This window comes from Danio rerio, chromosome 20 (assembly GCF_049306965.1).
Source record: "Danio rerio strain Tuebingen ecotype United States chromosome 20, GRCz12tu, whole genome shotgun sequence".
Lineage (NCBI taxonomy): Eukaryota > Metazoa > Chordata > Actinopteri > Cypriniformes > Danionidae > Danio > Danio rerio.
The window spans coordinates 17,962,141-17,984,726 of NC_133195.1; the positions used below are offsets into that span (position 1 = coordinate 17,962,141).

At 34.0% G+C, this 22,586-nt stretch overlaps 1 protein-coding gene and 1 long non-coding RNA gene across 3 annotated transcripts in view; one reads left to right on the plus strand and one right to left on the minus strand.

The window, feature by feature from the left end:
• Positions 1-932: 932 nt before the first annotated feature.
• Positions 933-22,586, plus strand: part of calm1b (calmodulin 1b) — a 40,489-nt gene continuing 18,835 nt past the window's right edge. Inside the window, 1 exon segment of the mRNA NM_200082.1 lies at positions 933-995. Within this exon segment, the coding sequence (NP_956376.1) occupies positions 993-995 (3 nt within the window). The 5' untranslated portion in view covers positions 933-992.
• Positions 15,404-22,401, minus strand: LOC110439135 (uncharacterized). 2 transcript variants are annotated; one of them, XR_012395791.1, is made up of 6 exons: positions 22,010-22,401; positions 21,796-21,896; positions 21,629-21,683; positions 21,374-21,443; positions 20,755-20,856; positions 15,404-16,329 (listed from the first exon to the last, which is right to left on the minus strand). It is a non-coding gene; the product is annotated as an uncharacterized lncRNA (long non-coding RNA). The 2 variants fall into 2 exon arrangements; XR_012395790.1 differs by lacking the exon at positions 21,629-21,683 and having other exon boundaries at positions 15,884-16,329; positions 22,010-22,122.

Sequence of the window (22,586 nt, forward strand, 5' to 3'; positions counted from 1 at the left end):
AACAAACCGACACGGTGAATTCTCAAGCGTAGGGAAATCTACGTGTCCTTCCGCCTGGAGAAAATAGTCCTACACATGAGTTTATCGAAGAGCCAGACCTTCGGAGAAACAGTATAAAAATACAGTTTATTAAATAGTTAATATTAAATTACGCACTAATTGAAATTATATGTTAAAAAGCACAGAGTAAATATGCTATTCTTTAGTCTATCATCTATTTGTTGCAACAGTTTTGTAAAAAATAAAAAAGTTACACTATAATTCACCTCTCCCAATGACATTTTATAAGATTAATAATCATTTAAAATAATAAAACTGTATATTTATAGCCCAGTAAATGTATAAATAAAATGAAATATAATTAATATGTTATACTTTGTACTTATTTTTTAAATAAAATTATTTCATTTTACTCTTTTGTGTAATTGAATGCTAACTTGTTTACAAGTTTACCCAGTCAGGTCTGGCTAAAATGACCTTTATAAAATATTTTCAAACACTTTTTTCAGAGCCCTTTGTATGAAAATGACTGTGTCGCGTGTGGTGGCCGTTGCCAAACATAAGTGCACTTATTAGTAGTCATACATGAGTAAATAAACATACATGACCACAGTACACCCCAAAATAAGAAAGTTCAAGTCAGTCAGTTTGCTTTAAGTTACTCACATCTTCTAATCCTTTAAAAGGGCAAGCAGAGAACTTGTAAATGTGAACAGCTGTGCACTTGCTCCATCATCTTCATCCTCCGGACGCGTCAATGTTTTAGCAGGACGCACGGCCAGTGCGTTTTCTGCGTTCTGCATCGGCGTCCCTGCGCTGTAACACCGCCTGTGATTGGCCGAGGGAGTCAGGAAGTGCGCGGCGGATGAATACATGCGCGCTTCTTCTCATCGAGTCCACAGCCAGAGCCGCGCCAGAGCCCGCGCATCCCGGAGAGACTCGCGTTCAGTCCGGTCTGGAGATTATCATCAGCACCCGCGCGCCCTACAAACATGGTACGTATCCGTCTTTTACATCACACTCTGTTTAACGCAGTACTGTAGACTAAAGAGTCGGTTAACGTGCAGGACGAGTGTCTGAAATGGCATTTAATAATAATTATAATAATAAGCATTAATAGTATTATTAATAATAAACATTCGTTTGTTGATGTAACTTTCCCATATAATTGTTTACAATGTATGATAAACACAGCGCTTTATTAAAGCACCTGCTGTTGAGGTGTAGTTCAGTGATGCAACAGTCTGAATCTACAACTGCGCAACTGTTACATCCCTTTTCTATCGTAGACACATACATACGGGTTACACAGCTTTAGATAGATGAGAAATCCTCTATATATATGATAATAATTATTATATTGTGTCCTAGAACGAAAATGAAGTTTAATATACATCACCATTAGATTACACGGTAACCCCTGTACCTGTCATATTTGAATCAGACAGACATGTCATGTGTAAGTGTTTATTTGGGTTAAGGTTCATCATCAGGGTTGACACGTCATGCTCATGTTTGCTGAAATATGACGGATGGGACATGATGGAGATGGCTGTTAGATGTGTCTCAGATGAGGATGTGGCTCCGTCAGCCTCTGTTGCATCATCCATCTCCTCTCAAAGACTGAATTACAGCAGCAGGGCCGGTGTTTGCCATGAAAAGCCCTTTACAGGCATTTAAAGGCCTCGCTGATCTGACAGGCGCTGGTGTTTTGAGCAAACCACCACCACACTGTTGCATGGACTAAAAGGGTGTAGCTGGTGCTCAGTTTCCTGTATTTTCTCTCTAGTCACTGTAGCTTATGCAAATAAAAGGTGTGTCTTTTGTGAAATGTCTGCCGCCTGGTTTGTTGAATCTGAGAAGTGTTGTTCGACATTTGGTGTGATGTGTGTAGTTGCGCATCCTAGTAAAACAGAACCTGTTGGAGTTTTTTCTTAAAGATGCTTCTAAACAAGAGACTTAAAAGCCTCTCAGGTTTCTTTACAGATTAAGACGACTCTAGATGTCTCCTATGTCCTGTCAGGAAGAACAACTCAGGAAGTTTCACATCAAATTCGTCCAAGATCTTAGTTCTTTTGTGCGTTTATTGTAAAGATTTACACTCATATTCTGTATGTCAACGGTTAAACTACCACATAAATTACCACATCATCTACTTAGCCTTTCCTAGTTTTGGCCGAAAGGGCATCCGCTGCATAAAACATATGCTGAAATAGTTGGAGGTTCATTCCACTGTGGAGGCCTCTGATAAATCAGGGACCAAGTCAAAGGAAAATAAAGGAATTATTTTACTCATCTTCTCAACCCATCTTCAGAGTATATTTGATATTTTTCCATCAGACAAATACGGTCAGAGTAGTTTTACATTTTATACTGACTTCTCTTAAATGATGTATAAAGGCGTTGGATAGTCGCCATGTTTGGGATGTCATGAACATCCCAAATGCACATAAATCCATCGTGATACTAACCCAGATGCTGCCAGGGTGTAAATGCATGTCTTATGAAGCGGATCAATGGGTTTCTGTTACAGAAATATTTCACATTTTTTAATTATTCCCTTGAATAGAACTGCACTTTATTGAGAAACATGAGAGATGTTACTGAGAGAAAATTTATTTTGCATAGATTTTTTTTAGGTAAACGATTTAGGACTATGTAGTGGTCATACAGGTTATAATGGATTTTTTTTGACCGAATAAACTTTTCTGTTCTAAAAAAACCTGTTGAAGTGGAAATATTTTGACATTATGAATGAACGTCTCTATTTCTGCTTTTCTTATTTATTTTCAGCTGAAGGTTCACCTTCTAGCCAATACGAGAATAGCACCTTCTGGGTAGGCAGGTATTAAGATAGTAAGGCCACACCTGATTGGTTAAATTTGGATAAACAGTCAGTGTTGAATCTGTCGATTAGGTATGGGCCGGTATAAGATTCTGACCGTATGATAACCTTGGATAAAAATATCACGGTTTGACAGTATTGTGATTACTGCTCTAAAGTATTATTTTTAAATTTCTGGAGAAAACAAAAACATTTAAACACAATATATTTTATTTTGAAATTTTTTTTAAAGATTTTGGATCAGTAAACATGTCAGGCTAAATAATTCAAATGAAACATTGACTTCTGCTGTCTTCATTTATTTCAAAAACTTTTTACAATTTTATATGGCATCTTGGGATATATTTTTCAGTTGGAGATACTGTTGTCCTAAAGAACAACTAAAAAAGTCAATAAAAAATTCTACACATACCTTAGGAACGTTTTTTTCAAGGTTTTAAAACCTTGACTTTTCCAAACCGTGATATACCTTCAAAACGGTAATCGTCCCATGCTTAGTGTCGAAAGAAATACACCAACTTATAATGCCATTGTTCTGCATTTTGGTGCATCCATAAAACAAGTAATTATATATTATATTAGAAAAAAAAAAACATCTGCTATATATATTGCGATATAAATGCAATTTCACCAGATTACTGTAAAGATTGGGGTGATTTTGTGGGGGAGTGTACATGTATCTGCATAAAATATTTACTTAAAAAGACATGCATAGTTAAATACAACAAAAAACATTCTAAAAAACAAAAATGTATGATTTTCTGGGAAGTCAAACATTATTTAGAAGCCTAAATCAAATAATCATTGTATAATAATAATAATGATAATAATAATAATGATAATAATAATAACACTATATCATTTTATTGAGTACAAATGTACAATTAACCTTTAAGCTACAAACGTTTAATTTATTGTGCCCAAATGTTTAAGTTTTCCTCAAATTCTTACAGTCAGACCTTAAAAACACATGCAAATAATAAACTTTCACTCTATGGAGCCTATTTTGACGAGCCAGGCGCAAAGTCCAAAGCGCAGGGCACAAAAGCATCAAGTGCATGCCCCAATCCACTTTTGCTATTTTAACAATTGAAGGATCTGCTTTGCGCCACTGCACATGGTCTAACAGGGTTGAGCTTATTCTCTTAATGAGTTATAGGTGTGTTTTGACAATAAACCAATAAGAGTCTCATCTCCCATTCTCTTTAAGAGTCAGTTGCATTGCGCCATAGCGCATTTGCTATTTACACGCAGACTTTGTAAGTTGAAAAACTGAGCACTTTACCAACGAGAAAATAGTTAAACAGAACATCTGCAGCGCCGAGAATGAGAGATGAGCTTCCTTATTCTTCACTTTCACTTTCACTCTCGTGGATAAGGAAATGGTGTTGTATGCACAGACCTCCATTAGCCTATACATAATTAATTTAATTTGTTAAGCGCAAAGATTTGTTTCAAAACTATTTCTAAAATCTGTTCTAATTTCCAGCAAACAAATAAATAAACAATAATAACAAAATGTGGTCAAAAAACTTGAGTTATTTCCAAATACAAATTCTATGCCTCACATGGTTTATTAAAACCTGACAAGTGGACAAATCTAAGCTTTTTTAAAAAACAAATATAAATATGCATATAATAAATGATACTACTAATAATAATAGCATTTTACTGAAGCAAATTGTCATGAATAAACCGAAAAAGCCCCCTGAGATGAAGAAGGCATGAAAGTATGGTTTTTATATTTATGTAGGCTAGAAAATAATAATTTGTGTCATACTTTAATTCTTTAATTCTTTTTTTTTTTTTTTGTAAAGATGTTTCTGTATTGCTGTACATCCTGTGTGTATTAAGCAATGTTTAAGCGAGGCGCACAACTAACGTGCTCTGCACTGGACTTTAGACCTTCTCTTGGCTGGTCTATTGCGCAGTCTATTTTAGTTCCTCAAAATAGCAACACGCTAGCAATGCGCCTTAACACACCTCCTTTTTCAGACCAGAATTTCTATGGGCGCACATATGAGCACAAATGCATTTGCTATTTAAACAGTGTAGTGCAAAACGCCATTGCACCGAGTGTATGATAGGGCCCTAAAAGTTAAAATCTGAAATGACTCCACTATGTTGTTAACTGCAATATCTGGTCAACTATAACTATGAATACATTGCAGATTGCTGCGATAAGACAATTGCGGACTCGCACATTTCGATATCAATGCTGAAATGATATATTGTGCAGCCCTAGCGATAACGAGAATATTTCCATATATTGTTTAGCCCTAAACTCCTATCACTGACTTACAGCTGCAACTAAATGCACGTTATGCCCGAGTGATCTATACGATATGACACATGACATAAGATGGGTACACATATGAATGCGACATTGTCTTATTTGTACATGTCATCAGAGGAGGAAAGCCCCGCCCATTAGTGATGATCTCTCCCTCATTAGCATAGAATTTTAGTCTTGTTTTTGAATCTGCCACTATACTGACACATAGGCATTGGTAGCTCTGCCCTCTTTGGAAAAGTGCACAATCTCATTTGAATTTAAAGCAACAATCTCACAAATGGCACAATTAGGATTAAAGTTTCAGAGAGTTATAAGATATTATTTGTGTGGTATTTCAAGCTGAAATTTAAAATGCACACTCTAGGGACATCAGAGAATTGTTTTACATCTTGTAAAAAGGGCCATAACAGTTCCTCTTTAAAACTACTCAAACTGTGTGACAAAGAGAATGGTTTGAGGGTAAATTGTGGGGTAATTTTTCATTTTAACTGTTCTGTTCTGGTAAAACAGAATATTAAAGACTCAGCTGAAACTGGTCTTTGGTAAATCATAAAATGAAAGTCAATAACTGACACTTTGAGAGTCCAAATAATAATAATGTGACACAAAATTTATACCATTGACTTCTGATGTTATGTTAAGCTTTTACAAAGTAAAACAATCAGTCTTTGCAAGAAACTGAACATCATCACATTTAATCCAAAGCCTCTGCAAGCAGTCTTCACACACAACAGTCTGAAGCACAAGCTTTCTGTTGCGTAATTATGTTTGCGCACATGTAAACTCACAAGTGACTTGACACTGTTTATTTAAAACAAAGTAGGACATGTGTGCGTATCATTTGTCAAAATGGTAATTCCTGGTGCTCATCCTGTATGCTGCAAGAGCTGTGAGTTTATTTTATTATGCAACAGAAAGCATTCCAGACGGTTGTGAACATGCTTAGGATTGTTTGCTGATGCTGTAAATTAAAGGTAATGATAATGTTAATACAATTTTAATGTATCTTTTGGTTGGTTGGAGCGAGAACGAGCAATGAGTGGCCAGCACCCTGTGGCCAGTATTTGATTGGTTTAAGTAGAAGGTGGGTGGAGTCCATTTATTTGTGGAGTCCATCTATTTGTGGATTAGTGTTCATCTTAGAAATGTTATGAAATGTTGGAAATAATTTAAAATCCACATATGCACAGAGAACTACCTAAAAATGCCCACAGCAATCTACAAATACACAGAGAGCTACCCACAAATGCACACTAATCTACAAATGCACAGGACGCAATTCACATATAAATGTCAGGCAAAATTGTTTTTGTAGAATAAAAAAAAAACATTTGTGAGTGTTTTTGATTTGATAGGCTAATTTTACTTTCTTGTGAATATAATTTATGTTTGTGGAACTCTAAGATTTATTTGTGGATCTCATTTTATTTTGTGAATATGCAACATTTCCATCCCCATATAGGAGCCGCTGGTTTTAATTTTGTCCAGTCTGTACATTTTTATTACTTTTTTATGGACTTCCAGCTGAAACGGAATATTGAGTAGGGGGCTGGGCTTTGTTTCTGCACCATAGAGGTGCGTGGCTAAGAATATTGCAACTAAAACCGTCAAACGGACATTAACAGAAGGTCCACCACTAAAAATGCAGAACAAACGGTCAGAGTTGAAATAAATAACCTTTATTTTGTCAGAAGATTAACATGTACAGATTAATTGTTTACTTTACAAATAACAATGTGAGCTAGCAAAATAAACATTGTAAATTTCAATCTCATACAGACTTTAAAGTACTGATACAGTTGAATTTTTGTTTAGATAAATTACCAAAGACCAAAGTTTCAGTTAATAATCTTCAATGTTGAAAAGAGTGATCTAAATCTTGGATGGTCTGAACACAGAGTTGCACTGTTAAAAACTTTGAACGTGATTAGTCACGATTAATTGTTAAACAGCACAACAATAACCTATTATTTTATACAAACCAATAGACATTTACCAAAATTAAACATGGTAGAACGACTGTGATATATATTGTGATATGAAACAATCTCACTAGATGAGTTGAATAACTATTTGAAAAGAATTTTTCATTTTAGATTGACGGTTCTGTAGGGGAGTGCATGAAATATAATCAAAAAACGACAAGTAAAGAATTTCAATATAGAAAAATATACTAAATAAATAAATAGCATTTTATTGTTTTCTAAAGTCAAACTATTATATAATTGAACAATCGAATGTAAAATAATACTGCATAGTCTTCGTTTTATAAACAATTCAATAAAATTAATCATTAATTTTTCAGTTACAATTTCTTAGGCTTGAATGCTTTTAAAATCTTCACACAGCCTCAAAAAACACTTGCGAAATAATAAATCATTGTCCAGACTCAACATTGCATATACTCGAAATATCTTGCGAATGATCACATTGCAGTAACGTTGCTGAAACAATATATTGTGCACCATAAATTGGTTAATAAATAATGGCTTTTAGTTAAAAAATAATGATTTTTATTGGTTACTACTAATTGGTTTTAAATAATGATAAGCCAAGGCTAGCAACTCAGTATAAAATTAAAAGTACCTCAGGTATCCAGTGCTAGTTTCAGCATCTTTTGAAAATGCAGAGGGGAAAATAGTTCTTTTGATTCCATTTCACTAACTGCGATCGCAAATTTTTAAAATAAAGATTTACCCGTCAGATGCACTAGTAGCTCACCGAGGACACCTGCTGGTCAGAAAGGGTCAAAGCCAAATGAAAAGTGTGAACTATAAGTAAACAATTTGCAGGATGCCAATATGTTTATTGTTATATTTATATTCATAGTTATCTTTGTGGAACTAACAAAAAATAATGATAAGTAATAAGAATAATTAGTGTAAATCCAGGGTAAGGCATTAACTACAGTAAGAGCTTGTACATCTTTCCGATGTTCTGCACTGGCAGTAGATATCAGCTTGTTTTATAATGCAGATGTTTTGATGTTTATGTTGGCGTTGTGTGGAGGATCAGCATCTGGATGGAGACAGATGTCCTGGGTGAAGCTGGGCTGTAATGCTCACTGAAACTTGATGTGTTTTTATGTGTTGGTCCTCTTGAGGATTGGACTGCGCTTTCTGACCTACATTCATTTGCCTGAACATTTTTAATAAGCGGCAGGACAGCAGTTTAAACAAACACGTCTCACCGCAGATAGGTGAGAGTAAATGTCGCATGCAGTGTCGCATGCAGTTTCTGGAGTTCAAATACAGTAAACAGTTCACATTTTACAGAAGTTGGTTTGAGTCTAGGTTGTTATGCTTGTGTTTTTTTGTAAATTATCGTCTACTTGTAAAAGTCTACTTTCATTGCAGAAATGTTAACCAACAGGCCCTTGTCATATACAGATACATTTCTTAATAAATAACCAACTATAAATTAAAGCTAACGTATGTTATATATTTATGTTTTCACCATTTTCAGAAGCTTTGGAGACGTAACATAAATTCCGCTTTTAAGTAATAGGTCACCTATTAGTCATGAGCCAGAGCTGTGTTCAAAATGGCATAAATGTTTTCAAATTGCACTGCGAAGGGAACGCAAGTGTCAATATGAAGATAGCTAAAACTGAACTGTAAAAAAAATACTTGGAAAGCAAATTACACCTGAGAAAGATGACTTTAATGCTTTTTTAAATCATTCCATGTTTAAAGGTTAAAATGTTTTAAAGGTATAGGGCATAAGGGGATGACTGGAAATAGAACACAACCAGGAACTACTGTATGCTTCTGACTACAGCTCCAGAGGTGTAGTTGCAAACGTACAAGTTTGCAATGCAGTTTGCAAATGTTCGTTGGAACGATAGATTTGGGAAATGCTAAATCAGCAAACTATGTTTGTAACAATGCAACTTGCAACCTTAGTTGGCTAGCAGTGTTTTTCGAAAGTGCACCCCAGGTAATTTGAAGTCATTTGGAAATATGTGGCTGAAACTTTTCATAAACTTTTTTTTCAAAGAGACAGATGTTTTGCTGAAATTTAAGCACAGTATTGGAAAATACAGTATGGAATATAGATATATAGTGGCTGATTATGGCTTAAAGTCTTCAAGTATTCATCTTTTATTCATCTTTTTACGGAACCCTGGAAAGGACGTAGTGGAGGAGAAAAAAAATGGGTGGGTGAAAAAAAAATAATGGGTGAAAGAAAAAAAAATGGGTGGGAGGAAAATATATATTTCTAAGTTTTTTGCGTTCTCTCGCAAAGTTTTGCGTTACCTCGCAAAGATGTTTTGCGTTCCCTCGCAAAGATGTTTTGCGTTCCCTCGCAAAGATGTTTTGCGTTATCTCGCAAAGATGTTTTGCGTTTCCTCGCAAAGATGTTTTGCGTTATCTCGCAAAGATGTTTTGCGTTCCCTCGCAAAGATGTTTTGCGTTATCTCGCAAAGATGTTTTGCGTTCTCTCGCAAAACTGTTTCTCCACAAACACTTCCTGTTCACTTCACTCACGTAAACCCTCCCGTTTTTGCTGAAATTCTCCCATATTTTACCATTCTATCCCACTTTCTTTACATTACTGTGCGCTGATTGTCGCCTTTCACTTTGCAACCTCTGAACCAGTGAATGCATGTATAAGCGCTGACTGACAGACGCGCTCCGTACAATAAACTGATCCCAGATCAGCGTCTGTACGCGCCGTTTAAAGGGACACTTCTGTTATCAAACAAGTGCGCAGCAAATGAATCTCATGTTTTGTTTAGTTTGATAACAGAGGTGTCTCTGTAAGAATGCAAAGATCTATAATGAAAGCAGTCCATTACTTTAGAAACTTCATATTATTCAGTGTAATTGTCTGTTTAAACATACACCCGCTCCTCTGAAAATGGCGTGTACAGACGCTGATCTGGGATCAGTTTATTGTACGAAGCGCGTCTGTCAGTCAGCGCTTATACATGCATTCACTGGTTCATATGTAGCATACGCACAGTAATGTAAAGAAAGTGGGGTAGAATGGTAAAATACGGGAGAATTTCGGCAAAAACGGGAGGGAGATAACGCAAAACATCTTTGCGAGGTAACGCAAAACTTTGCGAGAGAACGCAAAAAACTTAGAAATATATATTTTCCTCCCACCCATTTTTTTTTTCTTTCACCCATTATTTTTTTTTCACCCACCCATTTTTTTTCTCCTCCACTACGTCCCTTCCGGGGTTCCGTATCTTTTTATTTTATTTAGACACAAGTACACACAAACAGTATATCGTTTGTTCATATATTATATAAAACATTTTATGAAATAATATTAAATAATTTTATTTACACACACACACACATATATATATATATATATATATATATATATATATATATATATATATATATATATATATATATATATATATATATATATATAGTTAAAAGTCAGAATTAATAGCCCCCCTTGAATCTTTTTTATTTATTTATTTATTTTTAAATAAAGCAAGGACATTTTCACAGTGTGTCTGATAATATTTTTTCTTGTCGAGAAAGTCTTATTTGTTTTATTTTGGCAAATTTTTTTTTTCGATAATCTACAGAACAAACCATCATTATACAATAACTTGCCTAATTATCCTATCCTGCCTAGTTAACCTAATTAACCTAGTTAAGCCTTTAAATGTCACTTTAAGCTGTATAAAAGTGTCTTGAAAAATATCTAGTAAAATATTATTTACTGTCATCATAGCAAATATAAAATAAATCAGTTATTAGAAATAAGTTATTAAAACTATTATGTTTAGAATTGTTTGTTGAAACATCTGCTCCGTTAAACAGAAATTGGGGAAAAAATAAACGGGTTTAATATTTCAATGGGACTAATAATTCTGACTTCAACAATATATATATTTATACAGTATGAGCAATATCACACAAGTAGCAGTGTGCTATGGCTGTATATCAGCACTGGTGGGAGGCATGCGTTGGCACGTGGCCGTAGGCATCACATCCTTTAACGTGATGACAAAACAGCAAATTTTGCTCACATTTTAAGATTATAAGGCTGAAAGTGACATGAAATGCCATCCGTCTACAGAGATTTCTCACCAGACTGCTGTTGTGTTTGTGATAAGGAGGAATCCAGCTTCTTATTAGCAGCTTCTTAGGCCCCGTTTACACTGTCAGGTCTTGATGCCCAATTCCGATTTGTTGCCTATATCTGATTTGTTTGCCTGTCTGTTTATATGTTGTTTTAATTGTGCCCCATATCCAATTCATGCGTTTACACTTGCCATATAATTTACGATGTTGCGCATGCATAAAGGCGTCTAAACATTGCGACCATCCACAAAAAATATTCTTATTATTTAGTTGCTGTTGTACCATGGATATTCTCTCAAATTATCATTACACGTGGTGCTAACAAATTACTAGGTAAAATAAGATTTTAATCGGTTGTCATCAGTTAAACAAGCCGAGTACTTGTTAGAAGCGGCCCGGACTCTACACACAGACTCGGGCCAGATATGGTTAACAGGAATCGGGCCAGTGCTTGTGTGTGCAAGCGAGCTGCGGGCCATACTCGGACTGGATAACACTCGCCAATGCCGAGTCGGAGCCAGGGACGCCGAAGGTCAGCCGAGCTCTGGCCGATTACTACCTGCTTTCTGGGACTAGCCACAATGGAAAAAATTGTGTTGTTTTTAGCTCTGCGAAATATCCGAAGTGTAGTAAAAGCAGTGAATGGTTCAGTCCAGATTTACCCCCAAGCAGTTTATGTAATGGTATGGCCCTGATGTGTGTGTGTGTGTGTGTGTGTGTAGTTGAAGATGTAGCGTTTGCCTGTGTGCACTGGTGTTAGAGAGAATAAAGTTGTTCTATGTGAAGCCGCAGTGCGTGCATTAATAGCGACAAAAAGCAAAAGTTACAACAAGAAGTTCACCCAACTTTAAAATGATTTGGAGGTAGGAAAGGGCCGTCATTGCAGCTTGCGCTTATGATTCATATGCTTTATTGATGTCGTCCACCATTCAGAGGAATTTGTGGGTACAAGAGAGATCTTAGGTCTGGTAAGAGCAAATTGTGGCCAATTGACCAACTGTATCCTCTTTTGTTGTTTGCCGCGTCGGCATCTCCACACACGCTCTTCCTTCTACGTCATTAACCACAGAGAAGCACCACATTGTCGCAAGTTTAATGATGTACAGAAAGGAATGCCTCAATAAATCCGATCTGCCTGTTTACATGACAGTCGCATTGTCACATATCCGATCTATATCTGATTTAATTCCACATATAAAGGAGGCCTGAAACCGATCCCTGAATATCCGAATGCATGTGTTTTTTTTCGTGTTTACACTGTTATAGAACAGATCCGATCTTTGTCACAAATCAGCAAAAATCGGAATTGGGTCACATTTAACTTGCAGTGTAAACGGGGCCTTACTGACTCTATCCGGTCCACCTTAAAACCATGAAGCTTCCGTTTTTCAACTTTTTAATTTGCGCTCAAGAGGACACACTGAGCAAGGGCTTATTTTTCGGTTCTGGCACCATCTTGTGGCCGCCGAAGAGCTCTCAGAAACTGTAAATATTTTAAAATAGGCACTATTCTTAGAAATAAACTGCATAGTTGCAATCTGAACAACTACATTCTCGACTGAAAAAGCCTCAAAGAAACATTTTGCTGTCTAACAATTGTAATATTTGTCAAACTGTAGCCTGCTTGTAGCTTGCTGTATGTAGGCGGAGTAATACACAGAGGTGTAGAGGCCTTTGTGTGATGTCACTGGCAAAATATTGCATGGCTATAAGCCAATCAGATTCAAGAATCAGACAGAACTGTTATATATATATATATATATATATATATATATATATATATATATATATATATATATATATATATATATATATATATATATATATATATATATATATATATATATATATGTACTTTTAATTAAATTACTAGTATGTTTACATTTGATATAGAAAAATTTGTGTTCTGAAATTATATTATAGATTTCCAAATATGTATTTTTAGTATTTAATTTTATTATAAATATTGCATTTTAAAATTTTTAAGTAAAATAAACTGTCATTACTTCATTTAAATTATTTGTAATTTATTTAAGCTCATATTGAAATGTAATGCGAAAGTATTGAAATATTAAAATAAATTACGATAAAGTCATCAAAACTTTTATGTGAATATTAAAATGTTTAGATTTTTAAATTAAACTATCAATGTGTTATTTGAATGGTACTCACAAGTACTAGCGAACAACTTGCATTAACATTGATATGTCTGTAATAAATATGAAATATCAATATAATTTATTATTTGACCGTTTATATTGAAATTAAAATGTTCCACTTGTTATATCTTTGTATGTGTAAAAATAATTAAGTTGAATAAGTATATTATTATTTATTTATTTTTTTATTTTTTCAAATGTTTAGTGTTGCTAAAAAGGGTGGCGGTTCACTCCGCTGTGGGGCCCCCAGGTTAATAAAGGGACTAAGCCAAAAAGAAAACGAATGAATGAATGATGAGCTAAAAAGGGTCTGAATGTTGGTCATATTTATGAGTTATTGACAGTTCAGTCAAAAATAACTGCAACAATTAAAAAGAGTAGCAGCCTGTTAACTGTGCACCTGATTTTTTATGTTAAACATGCTCAAGAAAAACAGCAGGTTGTTGAGCATTTTGATAGTTATTGGATCTCAGAGCTCCTGTCTAAAGCGTGCATGTTAGTGAGGCTTTATCGACCCACAGCCGCCGTTTCCCCTTTATTGACCATTAAAAGTGTTTTAGACAGTCATATGCGGCTCGATCGGGATGTCAGGGAGTCCCAGAGCAGCTGCGCCCTGTCCCGCTGGGTCGCCTGACACTGGCCAGTGAAATGAGCTGTAATGTCTATTTGAATGTTTTTCTTACCTTAATTTATTTACATTTTAAAAATAGTGTAAATTAGAAGCGTAATAGTATAATAAATATTCAAATTTGCTTATTTAAAATGTTGTTTTCTTAAATTATATGAGTCAAATATACATGAAAATGTATTTCAATGTTAAATTAAGTATTTAGTTTTAAGATTGAAATAAAAAATGAATTTTTAGAATGTTTTAATTTTAATCTAAATTTTAAATGTACTTTTAAATATAAAAAATGTAATATAAACATGTTTATTTTAATATTGTTTTCACTTTCATTTAATCAGATTTTACAAATAGTGTATTTGTTTATCAGTGGTAAATGGATAATGTTTAAGTTTTTTAATTCTAAATATTATTATATTAATTGAAATTTGCTAAAGTGAATTACTTTTAGTATTTAAATGTAATATTTAAAATTAAAATACATACATAAAATTAAAGTATATTATAATTTTATAAAATTTGAAAATGAGATATTATAATTATTGTAATGTTATTGACTGAAATGTAATTATGTATGTTAGGGGTGTCAAAATGAATTGTTTCTTCGGTGCACCGTGATGCACAAGGTATCGGTTCAGTAATCATAACCGGTTATTACTGACGTCATGCGCTAGCTTACTATAGCGAGGGAGGCGAGCATGAGTAATTAAAACGCTCTAACTACTTTAAAACGCAGAAACTGCACAATTCACAGTGTTTGCTGGACAGTCGTCACTAATACTGTAGTTATAGTAGAAGCCCCTTTTTCACTGCGATTGAGAAAAAGAAAGTAAACTTCATTTCTCTCTCTCTCTCCTCTCTCTCTCTCTCTCTCTCTCTCTTTCTCTTTTGCGGTGGACCTTTGACCTGCTGTCGTAATGTAAAGTTTCCTCTGCTCTCGGCTATTACTGCTTTTACTTTTGGATCTAGACACAAGCATGTCTGCAGAGCGAGTTTTCTCCACGTCTTCACAGATCAGCTGTGATTGCCGCCAACATTTATCAGTGTTACTCATCGCTGAACAGCACCAGAGCGGTAGAGTCAATCACAGCCCTTTCTGTTAAGCATATGATCAATCATAGGAGTGCAAGAACTCGCTCGCCAGGGCTCATAAAGGGAGAGGGATAGTTATATTTGTTTATTTATATATATATTTGTATATACTTAAGTTTTTAAAGGTACAGTTTTGACTGTTTGTATTAAAGGACAAAATATTGTTACAAATATTATAGAAATATAAACATATTTATAAATTTAATACAATAATTGTTGTGCTGTTAAGTAAAATATAAAAATGTGTATGAAAAGCATCGTTAATGCATCGTGATGCAGCGATCGAAGGCATGATAATCGCACACACACACACGCGCAATTATATATACACTGTAAAAAATTTCCCTGTAAAAAAACGGTAATCTACTGGCAGCTGTGGTTGCCATTATCATACTGTAAAAAAATGGTGCCCTACCGTTTTTTAAATTACCAGCATGATACTGTTTTTGTTAGCAACAGTATTCTACTGTTGTGGAACTGTAAAAATACAGTGCCCTACTGTTTTAAATTAACAGCATGATACTGTTTTTTTAGCCACAGTAATCTACTGTTATGGAACTGTAAAAATACAGTGCCCTGCCATTTTAAATTAACACCATGATACTGTTTTGTAAAATACAGCATACCACTGTTATTCTAAGGTAAAAATACAGTGCCCTACCTTTTTTACATTTTATCTACAGCATGCATCTGTTATTTAGAAGCATAAAGCTGTTAAATTACAATCCATATTTAACCATATTATTTCAGATTAAAATGATTCAAAAAGAGAAATAAATCCAAGTTATATTTCACATTTTTTATTTTCAAACAACACAAAATAAAGTCTGCATTGTGTTTGTGAAAATATTAAGCCAAAGAACAGGCAAAAATTGTAAGTTCTCCAGAAATGTTAAGATCGTTTTCAGCATTGTACAACAAGAAGCAACTTACCGAATGTCATAGAAAAAATTTAATAAATAGCCACTTTACAATTTAGTCTTGGATATAAAATATAAAAATATATAGCCCAAAAATGAGCTTCAGCAAATAAAGAAAAAAAGGCCTCTGTGTTGCAAAAGTAGGGGGGTGCAAGCAAGCTGCATTTTAAATAAAGTCCCATTCAAAGTCCATTAGTTTCTTTAAAAGGTTTGAAACCTTGGGGTTTACAGTCATGGTCTTCTTCTGAACTGTCTTGCCAGTTTTTTTTTTTTGACGTCACATTTCCTCTCACAGCCTTGGTTCCCCTCTCTGGATTTATGCCAGCAAAGCATCTGAATAATAAGAATAAAAGATTTTCTGTGAACAAGGTATTTAAAACTGTATGACTTACAAAAATAAATAAACTATCTGCAAAAGTGATTTTCTGTTCTGAAAGAAAAATTTTGTGAAAAAGCACATGCATTTTTGCAGCACTAAAATGGTTTTCCCTGAAAAAAGGTTATTATTATATGATGAAGATTAAAGACATGAAAAGGGCATTCAAATGTTAAAATGTTTGATTTTTGAACAACACCAGTGACGTGTGTGTACATAGTTAAAGTCCCTATTTGCTATTATATATGTACAGTTGAAGTCAGAATTATCAGCCCCTTTTTTTGAATTATTTATTATCATTATTTTCCTAATGATGTTTAACAGAGCAAGGAAATGCTCACAGTATCTGATAATATTTTGTTTTATTTTGACTAGAATAAAAATAGTTTTAATTTTTTTTAAATATTGATTTTATGGTCAAAATTACTAGCCCCTTAAAGCTATATAATGTTTAGATAGTCTACAGAACAAACCATTGCTATATAATGACTTGCCTGATTACCCTAATCAGCCTAGTTAACCTAATTAACACAGTTAAGCCTTTAAATGTCACTTTAAGCTGTATAGAAGTGTCTTGAAGTATATCTCGTCAAATATTATTTACTGTCATCATAACAAAGAGAAAATAAATCAGTTATTAGAGATGAGTTATTAAAACTATTATGTTTAGAAATGTGTAGAAGAAATTCTCTCCGTTAAACAGAAATTGGGGAAAAAAATAAACAGGGGGCAAATAATTCAGACTTCAACTGTATATAATATAATATATATATATTTTCCCCAATTTCTGTTTAACAAAGAGAAGATTTGTTCAACATTTCTGAACATACTAGTTTTAATAACTAATTTGTAAAAACTAATAACTGATTTCTTTTATCTTTTCCATGATGACAGCAGATAATAATTACCTATATTTTCTTAAAATACTAGTGTTTAGCTTAAGGTGACATATAAACGCCTAACTAGGTTAATTAGGTTAATTAAAGTCATTGTATAACGATGGTTTGTTCTGTAAACAATCAAAAATATGTATTGCTTTAGGGGACTAATAATATTGACCTTAATATGTTTTTAAAAAAAATAGAAACTACTTTTATTCTAGCTAAAAATCAGAAAAAAATTCTCCAGAAGAAATAATATTATCAGAAATTCTGCGAAATATTCTTTGCTCTGTTAAACATAAATATGTAAATATTGAAAAAAGAAAAAAAAATCAAGGAGGCTAATAATTTTGACCACGCACGCACGCACGCACACACGCACGCACGCACGCACACACACACACACACACACACACACACACACACACACACACACACACACACACACACACACACACACCACATATAGTGTTCAGCATAAATAAACAGCCCCTTTAAAAAATGTATATTTGTATAAATTCCTCAGTGAATATAGACAAATATATATTGGTGCATTTAAACAAAACAGTTTTATTAAACAGAGTAATATTTTTTTCCTGTTTATTATTAAAGTTGTATTTATTTTTTTTCATCAAAATATTCACTGGCGTGTACTAAGTTTATTAGCTCCAATTTTGGCTTTGACTAATCTAATGTTTATGCACAAATATATAATTGTAAAGCATTCTATTTAAAATATTAATCTGAAGGACAGATTTTTTAGAGGTCATGTTTAAAGGCTATTCTGCTCACAAAGGCTGCATTTATTTAATCAAAAATAAAGTAAAAATGTTGAATTTTAAAGTGTTACTACTAGGGATGTAACAGTATCAGAATTTCACTGTACGATAATACCTCGGTATGAATGGCATACTTAATGAATAATTTACAGGAAAAACAAAACTAATGAAAAGACTCGAAAAAAGTGCCAAAAGTGTTTATTTACCTTAGCACTGAACATATCAATGACATACAAATTAGCCATCTATCTGTAAGTTTCGAAACAGGAACTTCAATTTTTAAATTTTAATAACAAAAAACTATTAAACTATATATATATATATATATATATATATATATATATATATATATATATATATATATATATATATATATATATATATATATATATATATATATAAAGTTTCAATTTAGTATTGTTGAAAACTCATCACATTCAACATTTAATCACTCACTCACTTAGATAGAGATGGTTTTTTTAAAGAAATGATCATATAACTATAATCTGGTAAAAGCTGGGATCTCTGGGCATGTCCCCTGCAACAGAAAAAAAACCCTCTCATTTGGGACTGAGGTTTCTGGGACAGAGAGATATGATTAAGCCAAGGTTGACAGCAGTGGGTAACGTTGTGTCTTTCCCCCACTTGAGAGGACAAGCCATGAGTGAGATAGAGGTCTCTTTGCATTACAAGTCAATGTCTGCATCAATCTAACAAGTGTGCTGTGTTCTGCAGTCCCCATGACTGTTTTTAGTCGTATTCCCCGACTTATATTTCACAACAGTCTGGCAGTGCCTGCATACCGGGTTTTTTCTTTGTCTGTCACCTTTTCTCCTTTCTTGTATCTTTTTAGAGAGAAACCGAAATGCTTCCACACATCCGATTTGAAACCCACTTTAGGTTTGATCATTTCCAGCTCTTTTTCTTCCCCGCTACTAGCACCACACTCCATTTCCGCATTACTGGATATGTAGCGACAACAGACTGCAAAGGATGATGGCCACGCCTGGGCTGATGGGAATTGTAGTTCCCGCTACCTCCCGTTCGCTTCATTCGCCTAAGCAAACTTTTCTAAGAAAAATAGTTTTATTGAGTCATGCGCCTACGGTAATATTGAAAAAAATTACTATTGCAGTATGACGGTATTTACAATTTTGTTACATCCCTAGTTACTACACAATTTGAATAATTCAAAATTTTCAATTTTTATTTTTTTTCTTATTGAACGTAGTTTCACATTTAATTTAGTGTCACATGATCCTTAAGAAATCATTATATTATTGGTACAAAACCACTAATATTGATTCTTATAATGATCAGTGCTAAAAAAAAGCTTCAAAGTATTTTGGAAACTGATACATTCTTTTACGATTGTTTGATAAAAAAAAAAAAAGTAAATTTTTTTTAAAATCTTTTTTGCATTATAAAAAATGTATTTACTTTTATTCATTCCTTCATTCATTTTCTTTTTGGCTTTTTCCCTTTATTAATCTGGGGTCGCCACAGCGGAATGAACCGCCAACTTATCCATCATATGTCTTACGCAGCGAATGCCCTTCCAGCTTCAACCCATCACTGGGAAACACCCATACACACTCATTCACACTCATACACTACAGACAATTTTAGCTTACCCAATTCACTTGTATCGCATGTCTTTGGACTGTGGGGAAAACCGGAGCACCCGGAGGAAGCCCACACGAACACAAGGAGAACATGCTAACTCCACATGGAAATGCTGACCCAGTCGAGGCTTGAACCAGCAACCTTCTTGCTGTGAGGTGACAGCACTACTGCGTTGTCTAATTTACTTTCATGCTTGAACAATTTAGTTTGATGAGTAAAAGTAATTAATTTTCAATGGTACTTTGAAATAGTATTGTATAATGTGTACTGACGTGGTGGCGCAGTAGGTAGTGCTGTAACCTCACAGCAAGAAGGTCACTGGTTCGAGACTTGGCTAGGTCAGTTGACGTTTCTGTGTGGAGTTTGCATGTTCTCCCCGTGTTTGCGTGGGTTTCTTCCTGGTGCTCTGGTTTACCCCACAAGTCTAAAGATGTGGTACAGGTGAATTGGGTTGGCTATATTGTTCGTAGTGTATGTGTGTGAATGGGTGTGTATGGATGTTTCCCAGAGATGGGTTGCAGCTGGAAGGGCATCCACTGCATAAAACATGTGCTGGATAAGTTGGCGGTTCATTAAGCTGTGGCAACCCTGGAATAATAAAGGGACTAAGCCGAAAAGAAAATGAATGAATAATGTGTATTGTATTGTTTCACAAAGTTATGACAACAACAATAAATGTTTATTCTTAGCAGATGGTTATATTAAGCACCATAAGAATTATGTGACACTGAGGACTAGTATTTTTAATGATGATCAAAATTTAACTTTAAAATACAAGAATCACATTTTAAACTAAATGCAATAAAATACCAGTACATGATTTAATTAGTTTATGATAAGTATATACTATTTAACTGACATTTCACTATATCACAGTTTTTGCTGTATTTGTCCTTGTTTCTATTACAGTATTGTTTAGCCTTTGTGAGCACAAGAAGCTTATTATACGACATAAAAATATATTTCTGATTCCAAACTTTTCACTTGTAGTGTATACACACAAACACACATGTGACAAGTTGGACATAACAATATTCTATTCCATGAAGTCCTCATGCTAAATTAAACAAAAAATATGTAAGTGCAAACATATTACCTTTGAAGGAATTCCAGTGTGCATGCTCTCCCTCACAGATTACTTTGCCTTCCATGCTGATCATCCATTGTTTTATCCACTGGCCCAAAGTATCATCTGAACCTTTAATAAATTGGTTGATTAAAGTATTATTTAGGAATTATTCTGGAGATTAATTATGTGATTTATCATTTGTTTTGAAAGGCTTGGTGTAGAAAGGGCCATGATAAAATTATGCAAGATGTGATAAAGCCATACAATATAATTTTTCAAAATTAAAATAAATATTTAAATAACTATAATAAGCAACTACATGAAATCAAACCAGGTAATCTGAGATTCAAAGATAATGAAAAGTGACAGAATGTCTTAAGCATGTGTTAAAACATTGACAATAGTATGTCAATAGTAATACTAAAGGATAACTAGGCTTCTAAAAGGCAAGTTTATTTCTTTGGCAAGTTTTAGGCAAGTTTTATTTCTTTATCAGATCAAAACAAATACATACATTTCTAACTAAATGAGACTTTGCTTTAATGAATTAAAAATGAATGAATCTATTTCGTCAAATACAAACCAGCAAAGTCTATAGCGGGACACAAATTAGATTTTTTCCCTATCTTAATCACAAAATACTTACCAGGCAGAATCAAATGAGGAGTCACAGGCAGGTTACCCATCTTTTCAAGATTAGCAGTGGTGGCAGACATCTATTGGTCAAAAATGAATTGTAAAGAATTTTCATTATAATAGCAGTTACTCCTTACTCACATCATCAAAAAGATTAAAAGCTCTGCCACTTTAGGTAACGTTACCAAGCATAAAATCTGATCGTAACTCTAGTCAATTTCTATATAAACCAACTGCAATAACGTAAAAATAACAAAGGTCTCACTCAATCTTAAAATGTTATTTTTAGAAGCACCGGAGTTGCAGATGAAAAGGTGTATCTGTAATAAAATGGACCAAATATGCAAGTTACACATGTAACCACATGAAAAAAAAAGATTCTGTACAATCTTCACTCAAAGTTCATGTAAAATCTAGGTTTAACATTCTTACCTGTGTGTGATGTGAAAATGAGTCCTCCAGCTATCGTTAGCTTGCTAAATTAGGCTAAAGTTACCCCCTTTCTCTTCTCAAGACATTCACACGGTCGGATCCTGCAATTCAATAAACAGGTGCTTTGGTTATATGTTGATTGGATGTTTATGGCATGATATTTAAAATTAATAAGTAATTTAAAGATAGTACGTTTACAGATATAGCTTCTTACCTCGTCGAAAATATCCAAATTATCCAATTATCCTTTCTTGTAAGTACCTTGGAGTTTCAAACAGAGGCACGCAGTTCAAATCTGTCATAAAATGCAGGGCAATGTACCAGTTCATGTAACCACAAATTATAACGTTCAACATTTGCACTGTTCCTAAAAGTTCAGGTAAAATATCCATCCAGGCTCCAGGAGATGTGAGGACTAACGTTACCGAGTCCTTATGCTAATCTTGCTTTTCAAATTCACACAGTCAAATCATTGTTGCAGTTGTGTGTTTATTGGATGTTTACATGTGATTTTAAAAACTAACAGGTACTTTACAGATAGTTAGTCACATTTGGAGCTGCAAACTTACCTCATGTAGAAAATCCAAAATGGCGTCTTGTGTACACAGAAAAAAATATGGTATAAAACCGTTAAATTACAGTGACCTTACTGTTGTTGCTCAACCACTCAAACTGAAGTGAGCAAGTCTTCCCATGATGCATTGTAAAAAACGGCAACTTGCTGTTTTTACATCAAAACAGTATTTTGCTGTTTATTTTCACCGTAAATTTACAGGAATTTTTTACAGTGT